The 24,344-nt window shown below is 37.1% G+C and overlaps 1 protein-coding gene across 5 annotated transcripts in view; it reads left to right on the forward strand.

Annotated features, from left to right (window-relative positions):
• Nucleotides 1–24,344, forward strand: part of LOC115223120 (alpha-1,6-mannosyl-glycoprotein 2-beta-N-acetylglucosaminyltransferase-like) — a 635,056-nt gene that overhangs the window by 516,519 nt on the left and 94,193 nt on the right. For all 5 annotated transcript variants that reach the window (XM_036512165.1, XM_036512164.1, XM_036512166.1 and 2 more), the window contains one exon: nt 4,923–5,793. In XM_036512165.1, the coding sequence (XP_036368058.1) occupies nt 5,203–5,793 (591 nt within the window). In that variant the 5' untranslated portion in view covers nt 4,923–5,202. The remainder of the gene's footprint in view (nt 1–4,922; nt 5,794–24,344) is intronic.

Genomic DNA, 24,344 nt, shown 5'->3' on the forward strand with positions numbered 1-24,344 from the left:
ACATGCACACATGTATATCCAAAATACATATACAATTATTTCTGTTTGTGTGTAGGCAAAACTGTCGTATCATACCCATGATTATTGGTTTAAACCTGTCTTTCTGAAGCATTTTTTGCTTATGGACCCTGCTTTGATCCCTATTTTATTCATTTGATGTTTAAAAATCCTATTATATATTTGTAATTAAATATTACGAGGGATTTTATAAAAATATTTTTAACCCTTTCGTTACTGTATTTATTTTGTGATGCTCTGTGTTTCATTCAATTACTTTAAATATAACAAAGAATTTAGTAAAATAACTTATTTATCATTCAGCTAGTGTTAGGAACATAAATTGTGACAAAGGTTTGGTGGAAGATTTTAATTCAAAACTTATGAAAACAAGACATTTGTACGACAGCCAGAAGCAGTTTCATCTGGTTTGGTATCAAAAGGGTTAAGAATTGTTTCTCTATTATATATTTTAACCTTTTTGTTACCATATTGCTGTTGAGATGCTCTGTGTTTCTTTCAATTGATTTTAAATATAACAAAGAATTTCGCTTGAGAACCGATCTTGGTGTGTTTACATCCCCTGTAACTTAGCAGTCAGTGGATTTGGTAGACGGAAACTGAAAGAAGCCCGTCATATATATATATATGTATATATGTGTGTGTGTATGTATTTATGTGTCTGTGTTTGCCCTACCACCATCTCTTGACAACCAATATTGGTGTGTTTACATCCCTGTAACGTAGCAGTTTGGCAAAAGAAACCGATAGAATAAGTACTAGGCTTACAAAGAATAAGTCCTGAGGCCAATTTCTACGACTAAAACTCTTGAAGGCGGTGCTCCAGCATGGGCGCATGTCAAATGACTGAAACGAGTAAAAGCAATAAAAGATACATACATACACACACACACACACACACACACACACACAAGGCTTCTTTCAGTTTCTGTGTATAAAATACACTCAGAAGATTGGGGCCGCAGTAAAAGACACTTGGCCAAGTTGCCTCGCTGTGGGATTGAACCTGCAACCACGTGGTCAGGAAGTAAACTTCTTAACCTCATAACTATGCTCCTGTGTGTGTGTGTGTGTGCTTGTGTTTGTGCACCTGCATATGATAAGCAGGCTCTAAAGAAGTTAATATTGTCCAGGAAAGAAGAGCAGCCTTGTACTGTGTGTCTTTTCTTTAACGAGCATCAGTTAAAGAAGTAATTAACTTGGAGTGCTTGCTTGATGGTAATCGCTGGTAAATACAATCACTCTTAACTGATTGACTGGTTTAGATATATGATGTGTATCTCCTGTCTACAAAGTACACTAGTTCTCTTTGAAGAACTAAATAAGTTGTTACTACTACTACTACTACCACTACTACTTAAAGTTCTGATTTTAATATAAAGGCTATCATACCAGCTCATCTATTTTATTAAAATATTAGCGTAGACAGGATTATCTCTCTCTCTCTCTCATGCACACATGAATCTATAATATAATTAACTAGCAGTATCGCCCGGCGTTGCTCGGGTTTGTAAGGGAAATAACTATATAAGCATTTTTAGAGATGTAAAGTATAATAGCCATCTCAATATGGCTAACCACAAAGGGGGGTATTACTGTAGCTTTTTATGTTCTGAGATTTAATGATACATTTTTAGAGAGTTACTTCCCTTATATAATAGCAAAAAATGCATTAAAAATGGGGAAAAAAATGATGGTAAATTTTTTTTTAAATCGTAGGCTCATCGTAAACGCGCGCTAATATCCAGAAGGGCTCGATATGAATCACGACTATAAGATACCCGCTTTTGGTTACACTGCACCACAAAATGTGGGAGTAGTTAGGAATCTAAATCGTAGGAGACAGACAGCACACAACCTCACTTTTATATATAAAGATATGTTGGTTTATATTGTGTATATTATGTATACTGTTTATATTAGTCAGACTGATCTCATCAACTTCATTCTTACTTTCACTACGTTTTGGCTGTTGTATGCTCCAGCCATCTTCAGGTGTCTTGTGTTGAAATCGGTTGTTGAATCAGAAACTTTAATCTAACCCTTTATTTAATCCATGGAGTTATGTTATTCTTGTTCAGCTCTCCACATTTTGTGACATTTTTTGCTTCAGTGGATTTTTTATACTTTTAATAATCTTACTACCTTGCCTTGGGTTGAACTCAGAATCTCTAGGTGACAGCACTGCATTAACCAATGTATTTGTCTACTACTCGTATGCCCGGGTATAGCGTAGGAGAGTGATATGAGAACAGTGTGTTCCCATCGATCAAATAAAGGCTTAGGTTCCAAAATTCTGGTACAACAACCAAAGGTCAACACAAGACATCTAAAGATGGCTGGAGCTTACAACGGTCAAAATGTAAGGAAAGCTAAAATCAAGATGAGGTCACCAGTCCGGCTAATTGAAGCAGTATTCTTTTATACTTTTACATGTTTCAGCCATCTGACTGTGGCCATACTGTAGCGCACTGCCTTTAGTCGGGCAAATCAACGCCAGCACTTATTATTTGTAAGCCTAGTACTTATTTTATCAATTGATTTTGCCGAACTGCTAAGTCTTCACCACCACCATCACCACTGTCTCTATGGTAACTATTACTTTCACCCCAACATGAGCAATAGTAGAAGTATCAATGAATAGTGAGAGAGGGGGTCAAAGTGTGACATACTGACACACAGAAATTAGTTTTCGCTTTTATTATATATACACACACACACACACACACATACATACAGCAGGCTTCTTTCAGTTTCTGTCTACCAAATCCATTCACAAGGCTATCGTCAGCCCAAGGCTTCAGTAGAAGACATTTGCCCAAGGTGTGACACAGTGGGACTGAACCCAGAACCATGTGGTTAGGAAACAAGCTTCTTACCACACACTGCCTCGCCTAACTGTACTTTTGTGTGTTTGTGTGTGTATGTGTGTGTGTGTATATAAATATATTTCTATTTTGTTCACATTTGAAGTGTGAGAAAAAAATCTGTTTTGCTTGCAGTAATGTTTTTATCCCTAATAAATGGGAACAACAGGATGTAAATTTTTTTTTTAGAAAATCAGAAGCGCAACACAAACGCTTTCGCAAATGAATGCACAGTATATGGCCAGCTGTCACATGATGCTCCTGAAGGGCGGAGGCACGGGGGGGGAGGCTTTTTTTTTTTTTTTTTCCCCCTTATCCATGTAATTAATATATAAATACATTTTAAACCATTGGATTAAGCTACTTTATCATTTCATGATTTGTTGTTTAAAAAGAGAAAAAACTACATTTTTATATTGCTATAAAGAAAATATTTAAAGTTTGCAGATGCTGAAATTCCCAAATTCATTGCATAAAAAATCCAAAAACCGTTTCTTTTCCTACGTTCTTTCTTTTTTTCTTTCTTTTTTTCTCTCCCCCCTTTTTTTCTCTTTTTCTTTGTAATATGGAAGACGTGAGAAAAAGTCGGAAGAGAGGTTTTAAATATTCCACACTTAAATGAAGACGTGCTGCTAATTCTTGCAAGTTTTTAGCATTTCGTAAATCAACATAGGATAAAATCAAAAATAGTTTTATTATATTCTCTCTCTCACTGTCTCTTTAAAAATGTTTTTGTATATGTATGTATGTATGTATGTATGTTTGTATACATGTATGTATGTATATATATTTGTATGTATGTTTGTATTTATGTGTATGTATGTATATATGTGTTCGTATATATGTTTGTAGGTATGTTTGTATGTATGTGTATGTATATATGGGTTCTTTAACAAGAACAATATTGACAGGGACTTTGAAGTCTTGGCCAAGTGCGCCATCATTGGACAAACCAATGATGGATTAGTTGGCTGAATCTTCAAAGTCACTGTCAAGAAGAACAATTTGTACTCTACAGAGTAATCCTTCAGATTAATGTAAAATTGTTTTGCATTATAACTTCACATAAAAACAAACATTAATATACATATATATATATATATACATATATATATATATATACATATATATATATATACATATATATATATATATATATATTATATATATATATATATTATATATATATATATATATATATATATATATATATATACATATATATATATATATATATATATATATATATATACATATATATATATATATATACATATATATATATATATATATATATATATATGCTTATGTATTTGTTTTGAAATGGATATATGTTAGGATGATCGTGTTTTTTTTTTGTTTTGTTTTTCTTTTTGCTTATTAACCATACACACACACTATATACTCGTTTTTCACTTCAACTTTGTTATTATTCATATTTTAGTGTCTTGTGTCTGAAATCTTCCATCACACATCCCTGTGACCTCTTCAATGACTCTCCGTCCCACGTGTCTCTTCCCTGTTCTGTTTAGTCCATTAAGGAATGGACTAAACGGACCAAGAGGAGACATGCTGGATAAAGAGTTGCTGGCTATATATATATATAGAAGGATTGCTTTGGTCCAGCGGTAGAACATCAGTCATGTCTACAATAGTTTCACCATTCCGTAGCAAAACGATTATACATCATCATCATCCATCATCATCATTTAGCATCCGCTTTCCATGCTAGCATGGGTTGGACGGTTCAACTGGGGTCTGGGAAGCCAGAAGGCTGCACTAGGTCCAGTCTGATCTGGCAATGTTTCTACGGCTGGATGCTCTTCCTACTTTGACAATTTTGATATCTTGGCATCTGAAGCAGCTAGAGATACGATAATTTGACCAAAAAGAATTGGTTATTGCAAGCAAAATTAAATATTGAAAAAAATGCATTTAGCCAAATTTGGACATACGACAGTTTAATATAATAGCAATGATTATGTATTTATTATAAGATTACATTAATTTTCTCTCTTTCTTTCTTTCTCCTTTCAGGTTACCACTACAGTTTTAGTATGGCCGTCTCAACGTCTACCAATGGAGACCATTGACTCTGTAAATCTACTCTCTACACTAGTGTTTCCTTGCAGTACTGTTGTACATTGTTCTCAGACAACAGTACATCTTTCACTCAGCTCTCTACCATCTCTTTGCTGGCATATTGACAAACGTAACTTATGAAAAAATAAAGAGAAAAAAAAAAAAAATTAATCAAAAAAAGCAACAACAACAAAAAAAAAACTGACATGGTTGTGAAGAGGAAACATTTTCTGCCATGGTTATAAAGATGAGAGCTGCCCCGGGGCGATCTTCTATTTCAATGAGATTTCGTCCCCGGCGGATGCTGCGTGTTCTACTGTTCGTCATCATCATTCTGTTTGTGATTGTTAACATGCATGTACTTAATAACGTTCAGCCTGGGAGCCCTGGAATGCTCGACGGCAGCATGATTGGACCGGGGATGAATTTACAGAACGGACATGTCCAAGCTTGGAGCCATTTACATTTTAGCAATGGATCCGTCTACTGGTCAAGTCGAACCGGGTTGCTAATCCCACCAATGTCATTAAACGCTACACTGCTAACCAATATGACTTTTGACGTGAGTAATTTGACTCTGGCCAAGGCAGTCATTCAGAACATAAATCGTGAGCAATATATTCACAATTTGGACAAATTTGGACTTCATTTACATGCTGATAGTGTTGTAATAGTTATACAAGCTCATGACCGAGCCGAGTACCTGAAAATGCTTTTGGATTCTTTACGCAATGTTCGGAATATTCACCAAGCCTTACTCATCATTAGCCATGATATTTACTCTAAGGAACTTAACAACCTTGTCCTCACAATAGACTTTTGCCCTGTAAGTATTACCTTTCAGTGTTTCCTCTTTACGATGTTCTATTTTTATGATGTTTTGTCCTCGTTTTGCAGCTTTTGCAGCGAATAATTTTTATCAGGACTTTGGAATTGCCTTTTGTTATCAATGATATGCCTATACGTTCTTGTTGAACTCTCTTGTCACTCTAAATTCCATCCAGCTTAAATGCCTCTATAGAAATCATACATTTCATACATTTCTGCTTTTACTAATTGTAAAAGATTTATCTTTAATAAAAAGATACGACTCTGACAGTCATATACTGAGAACTATATAATAACACACACCTCTCTCTGTATCACACTTAGAATTATTATTATTATTGATATTACCATTATTCTTCTTATTATTATTACTACTACTACTGTTATTATTATTGCTATTGTTATTATTATTATTAAAGTGGCAAGCTAGCAGAACCATTAGCACGCTGGGCGAAATACTTAGTAGTATTTCATCTGTCCTCACGTTCTGAGTTCAAATTCTACTGAGGTTGACTTTGCCTTTCATCCTTTCAGGGCCAATAAATTAACAGTCAAGTGTTAGGGTTGATGTGATTAACTTACTCCATTCTCCCCAAATTTTAGGCCTTGTGTCTATAATAGAAAGGATTATTATTATTATTATTATTATTGAGTGAGAGAGCAGTGCATGCCATCAAAGTGACACTGGGGTAAAATATACGAAGCCCAATATACCCATCATGACTACCCATCTGATAAGGGTACACCAGGCACATGCATCACAACCATATGTGCGTGACATGGTGATCTCATATCAAGATAAACAGTACATGACCTTGCAGGTGGGGCCCAGTTAGAATTTTCTTCAGGTTGAGTAGCCCATCTCGCTCAAAAGGTCCCTGAATAAGGGTTGTTTAAGGATGTTGAACAAAACACCCATGTTTCCAAAGGTGAACTATTCAAACCCCAAAGAATCCCTCTCAACACATGGCTATGATGCTCCCCCACAACTTCTGCTCGTGATCAGAGATGCACATATCATCAGCCACTAAGGGACATGCTCAACTGGTTATGGTCAAACAACTGACAAGCAAATCTGTGGTATTGAGCAGAATATTTGCTGTAGCCCATCTTTTTTACCAAGACAAAACAATGTACATGATAACACTTCCAATCAGTTAAGATCAGAAGCCATGAGTATTATTATTATCATTATTATTATCATTATTATTATTATTATTATTATTATTATTATTATTATTATTATCATTATTATTATTATTATCATTATCATTATTATTATTATTATTATCATTATCATTATTATTATTATTATTATTGATGCCAGTGAGCTGTAAGAATCATTAGTGTGCTGAATCAAATGTTTAGCAGCATTTTTTTGTCTTCACATCCTGAGTTCAAATTCCACTGACGTTTACTTTACCTTTTGTATTTTGGGGTCAGTGAATTAGTTATTAGTCAAGCACTGGGGTCAATGTAATCGGCTTGCCCCTCCCTACAAAATTCCAGGCCCTGTGTGTATAGTAAAAAGGATTGTTGTTGTTGCTGTTATGAGTACTACATTTCACACAGATCATGTGACAAGGTTTAGAAACAAATCTCCAATCTCAAAAACCAATCAAAAGATTCTTGTAGGGTGAAAGGAGGTTGTTTCCAATTTTCTCTGGCTCTGACTTCCTGTGTCTCAGAATCTCTTAGAATGGCTACTTGGGTTTTTGATCCCAAATATCAGTGCCAATCACCTGTAATTACTAAGCAAAAATAGCCCAGTAACATGTAACATGCTTTCACTAATTGATTTAGCGCTTATACTTGGTGGGACATGTTTGCAGGACGAAGGGTGACAGGATCCCGACAGAAGTGTTCTGTGCTGAACTGCATTGGGGCCGGCAGAGCCATGGTGGCCAGAGGTTGTGATACAAAGCTGAGCTGAAGAGATATATGTATTTCTTTATTACCCACAAGGGGCTATACATAGAGGGGACAAACAAAGACAGACAAAGGGATTAAGTCGATTACATCGACCCCAGTGCGTAACCGGTACTTTATTTTTCGACCCCGAAAGGATGAAAGGCAAAGTCGACCTCTGCGGAATTTGAACTCGGAACGTAACGACAGACGAAATACGGCTACACTTTTCGCCCGGCGTGCTAACGTTTCTGCCAAGAGACATATGAAGAGCTCTCCAGCATCTCCCCAGACACCTGAGAGGAGACGGCACTGCTGCACAATGAATGGCACCAATCGCTGAAGCTCGTAATTTCAGCCAATGAGAACAACAGAAAGGGCACATGAGAGACATCACTTCTCTGTTGTATCAAGTAGCAGCTTTGCCTGCAGCAGATGTCATCGCTGCTCTGCTGCAGATCAATAAGAAGCCTTTGTAGCCTACATGCAAGCTTGCCAGAGATGATTACTCAACAAGAACAGTCAGCATTGACCTACAACAGACAGCCAAAGAAGAAGAAGAAGTATGTGGTCACAGCCAGACTCAGAAACCTACTTGCCCTTCACATCCTGTGGCAAGTGTCCCATATTATTATTATTAATGCTAGTGCTCTGTTAGAATCATTAGTCTGCTGAACCAAACGCTTGGCAGCATTTTGTCTGTCTTCACATCCAGAGTTCAATTTCCACTGAGGTTGACTTTGCCCTTTGTATTTCAGGGTCAGTTAATTAGTTATTAGTCAAGCGCTGGGGTCAATGTAATCGGCTAGCCCCTCCCTACAAAATTACAGGCCCTGTGTGTATAGTAAAAAGGTTTGTTGTTGTTATGAGTACTACGTTTCAAACAGATCATGTGACAAGGTTTAGTAACAAATCTTCAATCTCAAGAGCCAATCAAAGGGTTCTTGCAGGATGAACGATGCCAAATGAATGAATTTATCATTATCATCATCATTGTTTGACATCCATCTTCCATGCTGGTGCAGGTTAGACAGTTTGATTGAGGGCTGGCAAGCCAGAAGGCTGTGCCAGACTTCTGTGTCCGTTTTGGTATGGTTTTTATGGTTGCATGCCCTTCCTAACACCAACCACCCTGCAGAAAGGGCCGAGTGCTTTTTATGGGGCACCAGCACAAGCAAGGTCAGTTTTGGTATGGGTTTTTACAGCTGGATGCCCTTCCAAACACTGACCACTTTACAGTGTGGACTGAATGCTGATGGAAACTGTGAGAAGCCCATATGTGTTTGTGTGTGTGTGTTTGTTTGTTTTTGTCACCCCACCGCTTTATAACTGGTGTTAGGATGTTTATATCCCTGCAACTTCAGCAGTTCCACAAGAAAGACCAAGAAAATACTTTAAAAAAAACAAAATTTCTACTAGGGTCACTTGATTAACCCTACAAGATGGTGCTCCAGCATGGCCACTGCAACAAGCAAAAGCATTTGCATCATTTGGAGCATTGTTTCCAAGCAATCCTGTCTTTTATTCTCTTCCCCTTGCATAATGTATCTTGGAGTACATTATCCAAAAGTCCTTCATTTTTTTTTAAAGATGTTTGGATATGATTTGATGGAGATTTGGCTGCTATTTCTAGAAGCTCAACCTGGTGTCTATAGACTCCTTTCATTGATGTTAGAAATCTTTCTGAAGACATCAAACTGAAATAATAAAAACTGGGGTAGATTACTAAGAGGATGGCGGGTGGGTGGGGTGGGATGGGGGACATGAAGGTGAGAAGAGATGGTGAAGTGTGTGTGTGTGTGTATGTGTAAGAGAGAGAGAGTGAGAAAGTGTGAGTGTGAGGGAGAAAGTGTGTGTGTGTGTGAGAGAGAGAGAGAGAGAGTGAGAAAGTGTGTGTGTGAGAGAGAGAGAGAGAGAGAGAGTGAGAAAGTGTATGTGAGTGTGTGAGGGAGAAAGTGTGTGTGTGTGTGGAAGAAAGAGAGAAAAAATGTGTTTGTGTGTGTGTGTGTGTGAGAGAGAGGGAGAGGGAAAGAAAAAGTGTGTGTGCAAGAGAGAAATGGTGTGGGTGTATGAGAGAGGAAGAGTGTGTGTGAGAGAGAGAGAGGGAGGGAGAGAAAGAGTGTGTGTGTGCAAGAGAGAAAAGGTGTGGGTATGTGTCAGAGAGAGAGAGAATGTATTTGTGTGTGTATGATATTGTTCAGAATCATTTGTTGTCAAAGAAAATTGACAATTTTAATTAACTGGCAGAAGAGAGAGAGAGAGAGAGAGAGAGAGTGAAGAATAAAAAGAGAAAAAGACAAGGAGAAAGAAAGAAAGAAAGGAAAAAAAAAAAGCAAAGGCAAGTAATTTCAGTCTGTAGAATTTTCCAGTTAATGCATGACATTCCGTGTTAATGGGATCTGGTTTTGGTAAAGCAAGGCTTGTAGTTAGTCCCAGCAACCTATTCACGAATGGGGGCGTGTACAGGTGGCTCTGTCAACACACACAAATGAATGGTTACTGAAGGAAACCACCTCCAGCAACAACACCAACAACAACAGCAACGACAACAATAACGACACCACCCATAGCAATAAACACATTTCTGTTTTTTTTTTTTTTGATTGAATGTAACTAAAATTAGGTCTTTTGGTGGTGGTGGTCGTGGTCGTGGTGGCAGCAGCTGTTGTTGTTCTGTAATACATCTGTGTCTTGTTTCATTTCTTTGGTCCATTGATCAAGTAGAATTTCTATTCTATACAAAAGAAAAATAAATAAATAAATAAATACAATAAAATAAAATAAAATACAATAAAATAAGCCAACTTGTGTCAGAATAAAAAGTTTCCATCTCAGCTATCACTGACCTCACATTTTCACTCCGCTGTAAAGACAGTTGTTTTCTTGTTGAAACCAAAATGCCCAGCTCTGTAGCACAAATTAATTTTTCACATTGCTTCAAGGTTGTTTATTGTATTATATTTTTTCTTTTATGTTTAGTCATTGGTTTGTTATTACTTTCTTTTCTTTAAATCCAACCCTGTTGTTCTCAACCGTTTTTTATTTTTGTCTGTGGACCGTTTTGATTCTTATTCTGTTCGACTGGGCCCCCATGGCCAATTGAAGTTTTAAAAAAATACCATATTTCTATAATTAAATGTTATTGTGAATTCTTAGACCCTTTAGCATTCAGGTTCTTCTGTCAAGTAAAATGCTTATTTATTTAAATTGGTTTGAAATAATCATGCATTATGTCACCGCTTATCATCATCATCAGCATCATCATTTAATGTTCATTGTCCATGCCGGCATGGGTTGGACAATTTGACCAGGGTTGGCAAGCTGGAAGGCTGCGCCAGACTCCAGTCTGATTTAGCATGGTTTCTACAGCTGGATGCCCTTCTTAATGCCAACCTGTCCAAGAGTGTAACGGGTGCTTTTACATGTCACTGGCACAGGGGCCATTTGCGTGACACCAGTAACTGCCATGACTACAATTTCACTTGGCTTGATGGCTCTTCTGCTCAAGCATGACATAATGCCAAAGGTTAAATTTTAAAATATATTTTTAAAATGACATTGTATGGCAGGTGTGAGAAGCAGGATCTGGCCAGTTTGAACATGAAACATGTGGAATATTTAGGATTGATATGACTAGTTTAAACGCTAAACGGTTAAAAAAAATTATTTTTAAGAGATATTGACGGATATTTGTCCTCATCTTGTTTGTTGTTAACACAACATTTTGGCTGATATACCCTCCAGCTTTCTTCAGGTGTCTTGGGGAAATTTCAAACCTGGGTTCTCATTCCCAAGGTATTTTTCGATATTATTATTATTATTGTTCGGGCATATGGCATAGTGGTTAAGAGCACGGACTACGAGCCCCAAGATTCCGAGTTCGATTCCAAGGAGTGACCTGAACAATAATAATAATAACATCGAAAAATACCTTAGGAATGAGAACCCAGGTTTGAAATTTCCCCAAGACACCCGAAGAAGGCTGGAGGGTGTATCAGCTGAAACGTTGTATTAACAACAAACAAGATGAGGACAAATATTCATGAAATGTAAATAATGTTAAAAAAATTGTTCAAACATTTTATGTATTGTAAAAATATAACCAGTTTATTGCACATAATTTTTAACAAGAAAATCTTATGCGAACCCCAAAAGGTCATATGGACCCTGGTTGAGAAGCACTGATCTAATTCATACTAACCTGGGTTAGAAAATTCTCAACCACATGGTTCCAGTTTCAGTCCCACTGTGTGGCACCTTAGGCGAGTGCCTTCTACTATAGCTTGTGGATTTGGTAGGCAGAAACTGAAAGAAGCTCATCGTGTGTGTGTGTGTGGGGGGGGGTTAGTTGTCCTTCCTTTCTCCCAATCACTGCTTGACAACCAGTGTTGGTGTGTTTATGTCCCCGTAACTCAGCAGTTATATATATATAATTTATATTATTATATGATTGAATTGCCACACATCCTCTTCCAAATAAGTGTATATATATATATATATATATATTATATATATATATATACACAAACACACACACACACACACACACACACACACACACACACACACACACATATATATATATATATATACACAAACGTGTTTGCAAAGAATTATTGAAGCTGATTTGAAAAAAAAAAAGATTTTATAGATTTTATAGGAATTTTTTGAATTTTATTTAACTGATTGAATTCCAAACTCTCTGTTGTCAGCAATCACTCAAGTAACGGTAATGCTGGAAGTATATAAACTGTACTTATTTCGACATCACAGACCTTGCAGCATGTTAGATGAAGAAATTATTGAACTCCTACCTATCCCATTTATCAATCACATTTGCTTACTATTTTCCCATCACATTCAGACTTTAAATACAATATCTAAGAGTTTCATCTGCCATCTTTCTGCATTTACATTCATGTTTGGCGTCACTGAAAACAAAGGTGTTAAATTTACTGTTCTATCCCCAAGTTGGGGCCCCCGTGAACTGCTTTTCTCATTCTATCTCACCTTTGATCACATTCTGTTTTTCTTTGATGCTTTTTCTTTTTCCTCCTTTTTTTTTTTCTTGTACATTTGCAGAATCTATCAGCTGTCATGTTTTCTTTCTGATCACAAAAGCATCTTTGTTTAAATTCTATGTTTAATAATCTAAGATTATCGCAAAATCTAAATTCTATACTGATTCGTGCTAAATTTGCCAGATTCTTCTAAGTTCACATGTTGAGAATAAAAGAATGGAAGAATACAAGAATAAAAGAGTATCAGTTTTTGAGCATGTCAGTAAATGCAGCCGAAATTATTTACAAACGCTATCGTGTAAGAATCGGGAAATATTTCCAAAGTAAAATTACTAAGTTTGGTGAGAATGATGCCAAAGTAGCCAACTTGGAATTCTAAAGACATTTGACTATCTTCTGACTATTAATGAATCTTGCCTTTTGTGTTTCTACATTTGGTGGTTCCATTCTTTGATTATTTTCAAAGAAGCATATCTATTTGGTGGGCTTGAACAGAACTAATATTATTGGTAACTATTGTTTTACTGGATTATGCTTGAATGCATTGGAAGCGCAGGCATCACGAATAAAACTTCTAAGTTCAAAGTTCATCAAGGGATCTATATATATATATATATTTATATATAGATAGATATAGATATATATATTCATTCATTCAAACACACAGACACTTGTGTGTGTGTGTATGTATATGCGTATGTGTATACATACGTGTATGTTTATATGTTTGTGTTTTTGTGTGTGTGTGTGTGTGTGTATATATGTATATATACATCATTGTCATCAATATTTTGTCATATATTCTGGAAATATTTTGTGTCTATCTGTATGTATATATAAATATATATATATATACACACACACATAAACATGCATATATATATATATATATATATATATATATACATACACATACTTATGCATACATTCATATGTTTGTGTATGCATTTATATATATATGTATATACACACACACACACACTTACATGTGTATCCCTATAAAACAATTGCATTATTGTGTCCGAATCACAATGAGCATTTGAGAGCCACAACCAAGTCTCTCCATTCTGTTGTTCCACGTCAACAGCACCTGACTCCAACTCCATTGTCCATTGCATCTCAATACCTCTTTCACAAAATACTACAAAACTGGCCACAATGGGCTTCAGCAATAGTCTTTGTGGGTCTTCAATGGCTTTAGGGGATCTGGCATGATGTAATTGTTCTAGTGCTCCCTCCACCTTGCAGTCTCGGATAAAAATCCCTTGTTAAATTACTCCTACCCTGATGTATGTCTATCTGTGTGTCTACTTAAGAGGTTTGTTTCAGAACCACGCAGCTGCATGGTACTTTTGCTAAGTGTATTTTCTGGTGTAGAAGAATTCAGGCTCACCGATCCCATGTCAGTTGAATTTTTGAATTGGATAGATAGCAAATGTTCACAAGCCGGCCAGATACATGATGCATACATGTGTGTGTGTGTGTGTGTGTGTGTGTGTGTGTGTGTGTGTGTGTATCAAAGTGAACTCAAAAAAGGGCAGCAATGTTGAACTTGCTCCTTCACCAAAAGCCAGTCACATAAGATTAGTCATTGAAATGGTAATTACACTGGCAGTGCTCCAGTGTGGCTACAGCCTTGGGTCTGAAGTGTATAAAAGAATATATATATATATATATATATATATATATATAATATATATATATATATATTATATATATATATATATATATATATATTATATGTGTGTGTGTGTGTTACAAATACTGTTGTTTGTGGAGACTTATTTTTGTAGTAAAAGAAATAGTACCCCTTTGACTGCTATTTCTAATATTTTCGGTAAGTGGTTTAAGCAACTTGTTGCAAAAAACCCTTATTATTATAATTATATAATTTCTACCGAATATGGTCCTTTTCCATACCGAAATACTACTAGGTGAAATTTATTGATTTTATCAAATTAATTATATTTCACTTTTTATCTATCTATCTATCTATATATATATATATATATATACTACACTCACGGAGTGGTTGGCGTTAGGAAGGGCATCCAGCTGTAGAAACATTGCCAGATAAGACTGGAGCCTGGTGCAGCTTTCTGGCTTCCCAGATCCCCGGTCGAACCGTCCAACCCATGCTAGCATGGAGAACGGACGATGATGATGATGATATATATATATACACACACACACACACACACACATACACATCATCATCATCATCGTTTAACGTCCGTTTTCCATGCTGGCATGGGTTGGATAGTTCAACTGGGGTCTGGGAAGCCAGGAGGCTGCACCAGGCTCCTGTTTCATCTGTCAGTGTTTCTACAGCTGGATGCCCTTCCTAATGCCAACCACTCCGAGAGTGTAGTGGGTACTTTTTTATGTACCACTGGCACAGGGGCCGGACGGGGCTGGCATCGACCATGATCAGATGCTGCTATTTACATGCCACTGGCACTGAAGCCAGTCAGGACGGCGCTGGCATTGGCCACATTCGGATGGTTCTTTTTACGTGTCACCGGCATGGGGACCACAACTACAATTTCCATTTGATTTGACTTTGATGCACTTGACTCAATAGGTCTCAAGCATGGCATGTTGCCCTACAATCCAAGGTACTTATGAGTTGGCTGGCTATACAACACTGGTGTAGGTTACAGCTGTGGACTCACTTTATTTGCCGGGTCTTCTCAGTCACAGCATATCTCCAGAGGTCTTGGTTTTTTGTCATTGCCTCTGTGAGGTCCAACGTGCAATGGTCGTGCTCCACCACCTCATCCCCTGTCTTTCTGGGTCTCTCTCTATCCCGGATTCCTTCCACTGTTTGAGAGTAGCACTTCTTCACACATCTCTCCTCATCCATCTGTAGTACATGACCATACCTGCGCAGACGTCTCTCTTGCACGCCACATCCGATGATCCTTATGTCCAACATTTCTCTCAAGGCGCTTACACTCTGTTGTATGTGCACACTGACATTACACATCCAGCAGATCATGCTAGCTTCATTTCTTTCAAGCCTACGCATGTCCTCTACAGTCACAGCCCATGTTTCACTACCATGAAGCATGGTAGTTTGCACACATGCGTTGTACAATCTACTTTTCACTCTGAGCGAGAGGCCCTTTGTCACCAGTAGGGGTAGGAGCTTTGCCCAGGCTATTCTTATTCTAGTGGTAACATTCTCTGAGCATCTACCCCCCACTACAAACTCGGTCACCTAGGTAGTGGAAGCTAGCAACTACTTCTAGTTTCTTCCCCTGGCATGTGATGGAATCTGTTTTCTGAGCATCCATGGTGTTTATTGCCCCTGTGCATCTGCTATACATGAAAGCTATCTTCCTGGTTAATCTTCCTTTGATGTTGCTGCACCTTTTATGTGTCCATAGCTTACACTCTGGGTACATCTTATGGAGTTTCTACCAACACCTTTTCTACTGATCGAGCAGGGCCACCTACCTGAAGGGGTGTGTGATGTGTTCACCTTCCTACTTACTAGAACTTCGGTCTTTGTGACATTGACTCTAAGGCCCTTCGATTCTAAACCTTGCTTCCACACCTGAAATTTCTTCTCTAGTTCTGGTAGTGATTCTGCTCTGAGGGCCAGGTCATCAGCATAGAGGAGCTCCCAGGAGCAACCTGTCTTGAATTCCTCTGTTATTGCCTGGAGGACTATGATGATTAAGAGGGGGCTGAGGGCTGATCCTTGTTGGACCCCTGCTTCTACCCGGAATTCTTCACTGTACTCATTGCCAACCTTAACCTTACTAACGGCATCTCTGTATAGGGCTCATACAGCCATTATTGACTATTCGTCAATCCCCAGTTTCCGCATCACCCACCAGTTAAGGGATCGGGGGACCCTCTCAAAAGCTTTCTCCAAGTTCACAAAATCCAAGTATAGGAGTTTATATTTGGCTAGGTATTTCTCCTGCAGTTGCTGTACCAGGAATATTGCATCAGTGGTGCTTCTACCCGGCACAAAACTGAACTGCATCTCATCTAAGCAGACTCTCTCCCTAATTTGTTGGGCTATGACCCTCTCCGTGACCTTCATCACCTGATCCAGCAGTTTGATACTCCTGTAGTTATTTCAATCTAAAGCATCACCTTTACCCTTGTAGCAGTTGACTATGGTGCTGCTATGCCAGTCATTGGGTATGACTCCATCATGAACTACCTGGTTTACAATACAGGTGAGCCTCCACCAGATGTTCTAAGCATCTCAGCAGTGATTCCTGATGGGCCTGGGGCTTTTCCTGGTTTCATACCTTTAATTGCTTTATCTACCAGGGTGCCTTCTATTCGGATGGCTGGTCCCTCTGCTGGATCAACATTTAGCAGGTTCTCCCCCTCCCATTCATTCTCCACATTCAGCAGTCTTTCATAATGGCTTCTCCAAGCCTCTTTCTTTTCCAAATCATTAAAAGCAAGTGAACCATCATCCATACGGACACATTTCTCTCCTGTGACATCACAATTTTCTCTGACACACTGTCTTGCAATCCAAAATACTTCAGTTCTTTGGTCCTCGTGTCGCTGGACATTGCAGACTTCTTCTTCTTTATATATTTACATATATAATATATTTTATATATATATATATATATATATATATATAATATATATATATATATATATATATATATATATATATTATTATATATATAGGCACACACCCACACCACACACACACACATATATATATACACACACACATATATATACACACACACACATTATATATACACACACACATATATATATACACAAAACCACATATATATATACACACATATCGATATACACACACATATAATAACACACACACAATATACACACACACCACACATATATATATAAACACACACACATATATACACACACACCCCACATATATATATATACACACCCATATATATACCACACCATACCCATCTATAATATATATATTTCGATCTTGAAAGGATGGACTTGGTGCAAACTGAACTGTATCTATTATTATGACTATTATTATTATTATTAATTATTATTATTATTAATTTAATAGTAATTTTTATTAACTTTCATAGCTTTAGAATTTTATGAACTGAACCATGGTTTTAATTATTATTTTTCATCTCCCTATGTAATGAGTATTATATTATATAAGTGTAGCATTATGATGTATAAGTTTTTATATTTTACATTTTTAATTTTTATATTTATATGTATATAGTTATATAATATTTTTCACAATTATAACAAATTTAATTTAATTCTCTGAAGAGGCCGTGGGGCATCCTTGTTAATGCTCATTTATACCTGCCTTTATGGCTTAGAGGTTAAATGAGGTATGACTGCCCTCACTGCCGAAACAGCTGTCAGTTTTGATTTAATTGCATATTATATTTGAAATTTTTTACTTATATCTCTTTATCTTTTTACTATTACTGTATATCTCATTTTGTATAATGCCTTTACTCATATGTAATGGTGTATTAAAGTATTGATTGGGTATCATCGGATAGTTGATGTTTTATTGATTTAAGTATGTTTCTCCATTCTCTAATTTTGTAGTATATATATATACACACACACACATTTATATATATATATATACACACACATATATATATATATACACACACAAATATATATATATAATTAAATTCATATATATTATATGCACACCCACAGACTATATATATACATATGTAATCTATGTATGTATACAAACAGCATGACTGTGTGTATATATATATATATATGATATGTTGCAGTTATGTGCACACACTACACGTGTCATTGACTTTACTATGTATATCCCACCAGCCATGATTATTATACTAAGTATTCCAACCTGGACCCTCCATCCACACTGTGCAAACAAACTAGATTTTAGCTTGTTAATTCTTCACATTCTTTACAATCTCTGTAATTTGTTACTTCCTGACCGTTCGTTGATCTCACTTCTCTCTTATGTCATTCCTACCCCTCATGTCTATATTGTAGGTTTGCTGCAAGTGTTATTGCGAGGATGTTCCCTGTTCGTCCCCCCCCCCTCAGCCTGCACTTTCACTTATCTTCCTGCCTCACTTGACCCGCATCTTGGGACAAACTTCAACCACCCTTCCTCAAGCTTTACTTCCTCCGAGTTGCCGTACTATTCAGTCCACTTACCACACAATTCCCACAAGATTGGTTTCAAATTTTGGCACATGGCCGGCAATATTATGGAGGAATGGGTGATGAATTGATGACACTGACACCAGTACTCAACTGGTTCTTAGTTTACCGACCCTGAAAAGGATGAAAGGCAATGTGGACCTTGGCAGAATTTGAACTTGGAACATCAGACAGACGAAGTTTTCTGGGACTTAAGGTGTTGATTTCCCTCAATAGAAATAGTAGCCCTTTGACTGCTATTTCTAATATTTTTGGTATGTGGTTTAAGCAACTTGTTGCAAAAAACCCTTATTATTATAATTATATAATTTCTACCGAATATGGTCCTTTTCCATCACTTGACACCCAGTTCACACCTCCTCCCCTACCACTTATCCCAGTTCCCCCTATATGGTTTTGAATAAAGGTCTAAAAAAACCCTTCTGCTAGAAATATATCCACAAAACCGCTTTTCCCAGCATATGAACCAGGCATTTCATATTACATATGTCATTCTTTGGGATCAAAATCCTTGTCTGTTTTTCCTTTAGTTCTGTAATTCAGTCCAGTGGAGGCGCAATGGCCCAGTGGTTAGGGCAGCGGACTCGCGTTCATAGGATCGCGGTTTCGATTCCCAGACCAGGCGTTGTGAGTGTTTATTGAGCAAAAACACCTAAAAAAAAAAGCTCCACGAGGCTCTGGCAGGGGATGGAGGTGATCCCTGCTGTACTCTTTCACCACAACTTTCTCTCACTCTTACTTCCTGTTTCTGTTGTACCTGTATTTCAAGGGGCCGGCCTTGTCACTCTCTGTGTCACGCTGAATATCCCCGAGAACTACGTTAAGGGTGCACGTGTCTGTGGAGTGCTCAGCCACTTACACGTTAATTTCACGAGCAGGCTGTTCCGTTGATTCGGATCAACCGGAACCCTCATCATCGTAACCGACGGAGTGCTTCCATCCAATTCAGTCTAGCACTATTCCTACTCCCTACTTGCCTAGAAGTTAGCTTTCAGATGCTTTTATGCTTCTGTGGCTCTTATTACATTTTCAGATCCTGAACCCTTTGATGCCAATCCACCTGTGACCACCCCTAGTTTATTGATACAAACTTCCTATTTTAACCCATTAGCATTCAGATTACTCCGTCAAATTCGATGTTTATTTATTCGCATTGTTTTGGATTATTCTTGCATTATCTTGTAGCTTCATGGTTTCAAATGATGTGGTTGTTTACATTTACAAAGACATTGTAGGGTAGGTGTGAGAAGCCAGATCCGGCTGGTTTCAACTTAAAACAGATTCAATATCCAGACCAGTTTAAATGACAAAGAGTTGAAGGGTTAAAATTAAACCTTCCACCAAAATTCCATTCTTTTGTTCTTTTATTTGTTTCAGTCATTTGACTGTGGCCATGCTGGAGCACCACCTTTAGTCGAACAAATCGACTCCAGGACTTATTCTTTGTAATCCTAATACTTGTTCTATTGGGCCCTTTTGCAGAACTGCTAAGTTACAGGGATGTAAACACACCAATGTCGGTTGTCAAGCAATGGTGGGGGGATAAAAACACACACACACACACACAATATATATATATATATATATATAATAAATATTAGGGAATAAATCCAAATTTACAGGGAAAAAAATCAGATTTAGGATTAAATCCAATTTTATAGTAAAATATTATAAAATATTATTAGAGACAAAACCACTATTTTGCAAAACAAACAAGGAAAGACTTAATCAATACATAAAATTTTTTTTTGACTATTTATTAAAATTTTATGTATTGATTAAGTCTTTCCTTGTTTGTTTTGCAAAATAGTGGTTTTGTCTCTAATAATATTTTATATATATATAATATATACACTCACACGCACATATACACACACACACACACACATATAATACATACACACAACACACATATATAATATATATATATATATATATATATATATAATATATATAGTTAAATCCAAACAAGAAAAACACAGCAACGCGAGGACCTGGAACAATTAAAGTATTATTTGACGCTCAGGAAAGGAGGGAAACACACACACACACATACATATACAATGGGCTAAGGCTTTGGTTGGCCCAAGGCTATAGTAAAAGACACTTGCCTAAGGTACCACACAGTGGGACTGAACCGGGAACCATGTGGTTGAGAAGCAAGCTTCTTACCACTCAGCCACTCCTGCGCCTGTTCCAAACACCAATTTAATAATAACAAAGTTGTTTTACTAAATTCTACATTATTTACAAAATTAATTGAAACGAAGGTTTTGGTAACAAAAGCGCTGACTCAGTCGGAACTGCCCCTGGTCCTATGACACAAACTTTCTGTTTTAAAGGGATTGAAATTAAAACATCCATGAAAATATCATTGTTAATTAATGTTCTAAACGATGCCAGCTTAATAAGAATATATTTATCTTACTGAATCTTTCATTATCTTCGGAACTGATTGAAATATAAGAAGTGCATTCAACAGGAACCTGATAACAGAAGGGTCAAAGTCGAACCGTATTGATTTTCTAGCTTTTCCATTTTCATTGTCTTGTTTTCGACTTTAGAATTAGGTGCCATGTGGAAGCTGGTTGTTTTTGATGTAACTCAAAGCTTTCCTTTCACAAAATTTTTCACCAGTTCCACTGGTTATTGTATCAGAATCTTTGGTTTCACAGCTTTTCTTTTTTTCTTTTCTTTCGCAGTCAGCTGCTAGCAGTTGGTCTTAATTTCCTAATAGCAACATTTCTTGTGTGCTCTGTCACACCAGAAAGAATAATTCCTATCATGAATTCTATGACACATTACAATCAGCACATCTTATCAACTGTATAAGAATTCTGAATACTTATAGAGAATTACAGAGAATTCTATACAAATTAAGAATTCCTAATTACTTTCTTAATGCGATAAATTCATTTTGTAATTGGAAAAAATGTTGTTGGTGTTTACGTATATTTTTGGTTTGAAGTAAAAATCAGTGTTTGGGTTTAAGCGTGAAGTGGTTTCTGAAAGAATCTGTAGCAGAGATTCTATTGTTTTTTTCTACCTTTCCTTTCAATTTTTTCTTCAGCACCAACAATCATTCAACAATAGATATTTTAGTTTTGAATAATAATCATCATCATCATCATCATTGTTTAACATCCGCTTTCCATGCTAGCATGGGTTGGACGATTTTGACTGAGGGCTGGCGAACCAGATGGCTGCACCAGGCTCCAATCTTGATTTGGCAGAGTTTCTACAGCTGGATGCCCTTCCTAATGCCAACCACTCCATGTGTGTAGTGGGTGCTTTTTACGTGCCACCAGCACGGAAGCCAGTCACGGTGGTGCTGGCATCGACCACGTACGGATGGTGCTTTTTACCTGCCACCGGCACAGGTGCCAGGGGAGGCTGGCAACGGCCACAATCGGTTGGTGCTAATAATAATAATAATAATTTTTTCTACTATAGGCATGAGGCCTGAAAATTTTGGGGCGGTGGAAGGGGTCGACTGGTTAATTACATCGACCCCAGTGCATAACTGGTATTTATTTCATTGACTCTTAAAAGGATGAAAGGAAAAGTTGACCTTGCCGGAGGCTGATCCTTATGCCGCTTGACTGGCTCCCATGCTGGTGGCACGCAGTAAGTACCATTCATACGTGGGTCATTGCCAGGGCTGCTTGACTGGCTCCCCGTGCCAGTGGAATGTAAAAAGTACCATCCGAATGTGGTCGATGCCAGCCCCCCCCCCCCGCCCTGACTGGCTTCCGTGCTGGTAGCATGTAAAAAGCACCATCTGAACATGGCCGATGCCAATGCCATCTGACTGGCTCCTGTTTGTGTTTGTCCCCCCACAATCGCTTGACAACAGATGTTGGTGTTTTTACATCCCTGTAACTTAGCGGTTCAGTAAAAGAGACTTATAGAATAAGTACTAGGCTTACAAAGAGGTCCTGGGGTTTATTAGTAAGTCCAGTACTTATTCTATTGGTCTCTTCCCAAACCGCTAAGTTATGAGGACGTAAACACACCAACATCGGTTGTCAAGTGATGGTGTGGGGAACAAACAAAGACACACAAGCATACACACACACACATATGCAATGGGCTTCTTTCAGTTTCCGCCTACCAAATCCACTCACAAGGCTGTTGTCGGTCTGAGGCTATAGTAAAAGACACCTGCCCAAGGTGCCCCGCAGTGGGACTGAACCCAGAACCATGTAGTTGGTAAGCAAACTACTTACCACACAGCCACTCCTACACTTATGTAGACAAAAATTTATAGAATCTCCTATCTGTAATTTTTCAGATACAACTTGGATTATATAACTCCTTCTATATGCTATGTGTGTGTGTGTTTGTCTCTCCCACGACCACCACTGCTTGGCAATGAGTGTTGGTTTGTTTATTCATCTCTAAATAAGTGGTTCAGAAAAGGAACCCAATGGAATAAGTATCGGGGCTTAAAATAGAAAAAACAAAAATTAAATAATAAAAATAATTAAAAAAACACGGACTTGGGGGTCATTTCATTCGGATTGACCTTTCAATGCGTTGCCCCAGTATTTTCGCCACAGTCGAATGGCTGAAACAATTCAAAGGTGAAAAAAAAAACAAAAAAAAAAAAAACCCCAGATAAGTCACTAGGTAAATTTTTCCTCCTGAAAAATTACCATGTCATAAATAACGAAGTCGACGATAATTATCTGTAAAAGTTTTTAAGTAAATAGCAAACAGCATTATAATTAACCAACATAATATATTCTCAAGAGGTTCTGATAGTTTTGCTGGTTTTATTTTTAATGGTGTTCTTTGAATATTTTAGACATGCTTTGCATGCGGAAGAGAGAAGAGAGTAAATGGTGAAGTTTAACAAGTTTACTCTGATACAAACAACACATTCTGCAAGAGAACTAATGTGATTTTTTTTTTATCTCCAAAACAGAAAGGTTTCTTCTCATTGTTTTTTTTTTTTTTGTTTACTCTAATATCTATTTACAGCATTAGTTGTCTGTTCAAAAGACACTTTTTTTTTTCTCATTTTTTTTTTTTTTCTAAAACTTGGTGCTCTCTGCAATTACAAGAATTCATTTGTAACAGTTCCTCTTCTCTCTCTGTCTCTCTCTCTCTCTCTCTAAATTATGTAGATTCAGACAATTATTTCCCATAAGTATTATGTCTCCGCAGTTATCTTTCACATTTTTTTGTTTCCATATTGCTATCAGTGTTTTAAATCAGCACTATTTATCTCTACTAAATTGTCTATAATAGACAACACTCATTTAAATTATCTCTCTACACTGCTCTGCAAAATTTTCTCTCCACAATGGCCAACACTCTCCTATCTCTCTACAATAGACAACACTTTACAAAATTATCTCTCTACACTACACTACAAAATTTTCTTTCTACAAAAGACAATACTCATTAAAATTATCTGCCTACAATGGACAGTACTCTACAA

This window comes from Octopus sinensis, linkage group LG22, assembly GCF_006345805.1.
Source record: "Octopus sinensis linkage group LG22, ASM634580v1, whole genome shotgun sequence".
Taxonomy (NCBI): domain Eukaryota; kingdom Metazoa; phylum Mollusca; class Cephalopoda; order Octopoda; family Octopodidae; genus Octopus; species Octopus sinensis.